Source organism: Pezoporus flaviventris, unplaced genomic scaffold (assembly GCF_033815535.1).
Source record: "Pezoporus flaviventris isolate CSIRO_AGI_PZ_B2104156 unplaced genomic scaffold, CSIRO_AGI_Pfla_v1 ptg000031l, whole genome shotgun sequence".
NCBI lineage: Eukaryota > Metazoa > Chordata > Aves > Psittaciformes > Psittacidae > Pezoporus > Pezoporus flaviventris.
In genome coordinates, this window is record NW_026892579.1 from 53,108,641 (window position 1) to 53,112,503 (window position 3,863).

Here is a 3,863-nt window from a genome sequence, read left to right on the forward strand (position 1 = left end):
AAGAGAGCAATAAAGTTTCCACTGAGCCTCCTTTTCTCCAGGGTAAACAACCCTGGTTCCCTCAGCCGTTCCTCATAGGCCTTGTGCCCTAGACCCTTTACCAACTTTGTTGCTCCCTGTGTAGCAGGGACCCATCTAGCCAAGTGTCTTTAATCTGACAGTGGTGAAGATCTGATGCTTAGAAGAGTAGAAGAACATGGCAAACATGCAGTAGCATGTGTTCGGAAGTGCATCCAGTTCCAGCAGTCTGAGGTTTGGGTGTTGTTGAGTTGGAGATGGATCCATATCATTGTGCTGAATGCCCCTCATTTAATTTTATGGCTTCCATGGAAGTATACAATAATAGAAGGTGGAGGAGAGCTCTGGAGGTCATCTGGTCCAGCCAGCTGTTCAGAGCAGGGCAAACTTCATAGATTGACTGCCTTTCTTGCATTTGGAACACCTTTACAATTTCTTCCTCCACAGTATCCATGGCAATGAATTGCACCATCTTGTATGCAGTATGAAAGAATAATTTCTTTGTTCAATGCATCATACTTTTGTATGTCATCTCATAGTTCTGTCTTCATCAGGACATTTACAGTTTTGATATCGCTGTCACTTATCTCCACACACTCATCTCCACCAACAGTGGAACAGTCCCAGCATAATTACTATCTCATTGTCTGAAAATAGGTCCCCAGCTTTCACCATCCTTGCTACCATCCTTTGTACCTCTTCTTGCCCTGCTTATGTGTGTGGAGACAGGGACACCAGCAGCATGTGCAATACACAGCATGAAGTACCCTCAAAACTGCTACAGCGACCCACTGATTTTGTCAGTGCCCATTCTAGCAAATCCTAATACTCAGTTTTCCTTCCCAGCTGCTTCTGTACAGAGAGGTGATTTTTTGTCTGAAGTGCTCTTTGGGAGCACCTCTTTCCTGGAAGGTGAAAGTAAGCTTGCCATCACTGGGTCTTATTTGCCGTCTGCTTATGCAGCCACTCAGTGCTGAGATCCTTTTGCCTTGCAGATTCAGTGCAGTCAGGTTTCATTTCACTGAATAACCTTCTGTCAGTACCAGAGCTCCCCAGGCAGCAGGGATCAGCCTATCTCCAACCCAGAAATTAAGCACTCTTGAGACCCCAGGTCTGTCTGGAGAGTTTATGAAGAAGAGGTGATGATCAAAGTGTCTGCAAGTGGTTGGCTCATCCAGGCTCCTGGGAAAAGGCTCTCAGCTCCCCAGTGGCATGAGAGGGGATGACAGAACAGGCCACATTGAACATGGTGTTTGATAAATTTATCAGGGAGATTTTTCAGTCATGGTTCCCAAAAGGGTGATGCGTGGACTCCAGGTCCATCCCAAGCCAAGGCTGCTCACACCAGGGCCCCTCTCAGCTTGTCCAGCCCCTCATGGAGACAGGCCTAAGCAACAAAGGAAGAGTTTATCGGTGCGCTGTGTCCATGGCTCAGCTCTATTGCATGCAGTTGCATCCCTGCCAAAGATTGAGAAAGGCCTGAAGCCGTTTGATATTGATCTTGTTTCCTAAGAGGTCCCTCTGCCCCAGCACATCTGTTCTATCTACTCACGGTTCGCTCCTGTCACACTCAATGGTTTTCATTTGAATTGGGTATTGATACCAGACGTGGGGAGAGCAGAATTTTGCCAACATACCCAGGTGCAGGGTGGAGGGGCTGGGGGGTGTGCAGTGAACCATGAGAGGTCCCTTGTGCAACAGGACCTCCCCCAGCACCATCCTCTGCTCAGAAGCACACTATAAATGTGAGGATCCCCAGCCTTGCCACTCAGCAGAGTCCAGCTCAGGCTCTCTCCAACCCTCCTCTCTCCAGCCTCGCTGAGATCCTGCATCAACTCCAGCCATGAAGTTCCTCTGCCTTGTCTTCGCTGTCTTCCTGCTGGTCTCCCTGGCTGTCCCAGGTAAGGGGGTGAATTGCATTGGAAGGTGAGATGGACAAGGGTGGGAGAACCAGAGTGATGGGGGTCAGAGTGGGACACATTCAATAGGCAGCTTCAAGAAACCTGGTCTTTGTTGCTTTTAAAGGCTGTGATTTTATTGCCTGTATAAATGTGTCTAGACCTTTCTGTATGCAGATGGGTGCTGGCCTCCTGCAAATGTGCAGATGACTTGGTTACTCACAGGTTATCTTACATTGGGCTCTATGCTTATGTGCAGAAAATGAATCTTTAAAGAAAAAAAATAACTTTAAAATACTGTCAGAGGTACATTTAGGATGTTTTAGAAGTTTTTTACACCTCTAGGTCAAGGTGAGCTGAGCCCTAGTGAAGTGATTTTAGCCATGGAGCATCAAGTGAGAACCAGGTGTTTTATAGACATGTCTCTTGGATGTTTCAATCCAGTTCCTAGTAATTTTAAAGTGCAGAGCTGACAAATAGCCCTCCACTTCTGGTTCTCACCTCCCTCTTCAATGGACAAAAGGGAGATTTGGGACTCAGAATGGTCCCCAATCCAATATCCATTCACACTGGGCATCATTTCTCAGCAACAGTTTCTTACCTGGTGCCTCGTGTTTGACACTTGCGCCTCTTTCAACACGTGCAGGTCAGATTTCTGGTTCCACAGGAACTGCCATCTGAGACACCCTCCATACATTTTGGATCACCAATTCAGTTTTTTGAAACTATTTTGGTGTTGGTTTTGCTGCTTTGCTCTAATCCTGTCTCTGAAAGAGAGGTGCAAGACATCTGTGCAGCCTTGCATAGATGAGCATCCCTATGAACTTTGGTTTGGGGCTGTCTCTCAGGAGAGGAATGAATGCACTCTCCTTGGGAGCATCTCTTTCCCAAACAACATATGTGTTATCAACCAGCCCCTAGTCACCAGCTGCAGGGAGAGGGACGCACCAGGAGTTTCTCAGACTTGTGCTCTTTGAGGTCCTTTCCTGCTTTGGGGTTGGGCTTGTGCCACACCTATACCCAAAGGTGACAGGAGGGCAAGATAGTGACACAGAAGCACTTCTGACTCAACCACTCTCCTTCTGTCTCCCCCTTGCAGGCTATGGGCAGATCAGGAAGTACTGCCCCAAGGTGGGCTACTGCTCCAGCAAGTGCTCCAAGGTGGACGTGTGGTCCTTCTCCTCTGACTGCAAGTACTACTGCTGCCTCCCACCCGGCTGGAAGGCGAAATAGGAGCTGCAAAGGAAGCCCCTGGGGAAGAGGAGGCACGGCGGTGGCTTTGGGAGCAGCTTCTCACCTGTCCAACACAATTGTCACCCCCTCCTCTCTATAAATAAAAAGAGAAAAAAAGGAGATGGCACTTCTGTGTGTGGTGTGGTTACTGGTGTGCTGTGATCCCATAGAAAGCTTTAGCACAGATTCTTCAAGCACAGCCCAAGAGGCCCATTAGCACCACATTTCATTATTCTTTTTGCACAGAATCCATCAGAAAGGTGCTAAACAGATAGAGTTCTCCTCTGGTTCTCAGAGTGGATTCTGTCAATGGTGGTTGAAAAAGGTCTGGTTGGAAAAACACCCCTGAGCCTCATAGCAAAACCCAAGGGTCTCATATGTGGGAAGAAGCCTGGTTTAGAGCTGGGTCTCAAGAAACCGGTATCCATCTGAGATCCAGGCAAGACACTTGTTACCATGTCTGGGTAATGAGCAGGAAGGGATGGCTGCAGTGCTTACATGTTCCCTTCAGAATCTTCCAAAGGTCTTCTCTAGAAAAATCTCTGGGAGAACATAATTCCTGTCCCGTAGTTGCCAAATACTTCTCTGTTGAGACCACCTACAACAGCATCTCTTGGAGTCATTTACAGGTGCCTATGAATACAGCAGCCATAGCTGGGCCTGTAAAGGGGCTATCTGCAGCAGCCTTTTCTGCTGTGATGATTATGTGCATCC

General features: G+C 47.8%; 1 protein-coding gene across 2 annotated transcripts; it reads left to right on the top strand.

Moving 5' to 3' along the window:
* The first annotated feature begins 1,035 nt into the window (after nucleotides 1-1,035).
* LOC133273485 (cygnin) lies at nucleotides 1,036-3,226 on the top strand. 2 transcript variants are annotated; one of them, XM_061461828.1, is made up of 3 exons: nucleotides 1,036-1,157; nucleotides 1,832-1,919; nucleotides 3,016-3,226. In XM_061461828.1, exons 2-3 carry the CDS (start codon nucleotides 1,862-1,864, stop codon nucleotides 3,147-3,149), a joined length of 192 nt encoding a protein of 63 aa, XP_061317812.1. In that variant the 5' UTR covers nucleotides 1,036-1,157; nucleotides 1,832-1,861; the 3' UTR covers nucleotides 3,150-3,226. The 2 variants fall into 2 exon arrangements, with proteins under 2 accessions (XP_061317812.1, XP_061317811.1); XM_061461827.1 differs by lacking the exon at nucleotides 1,036-1,157 and having other exon boundaries at nucleotides 1,682-1,919.
* The last annotated feature ends 637 nt before the right edge of the window (nucleotides 3,227-3,863 follow it).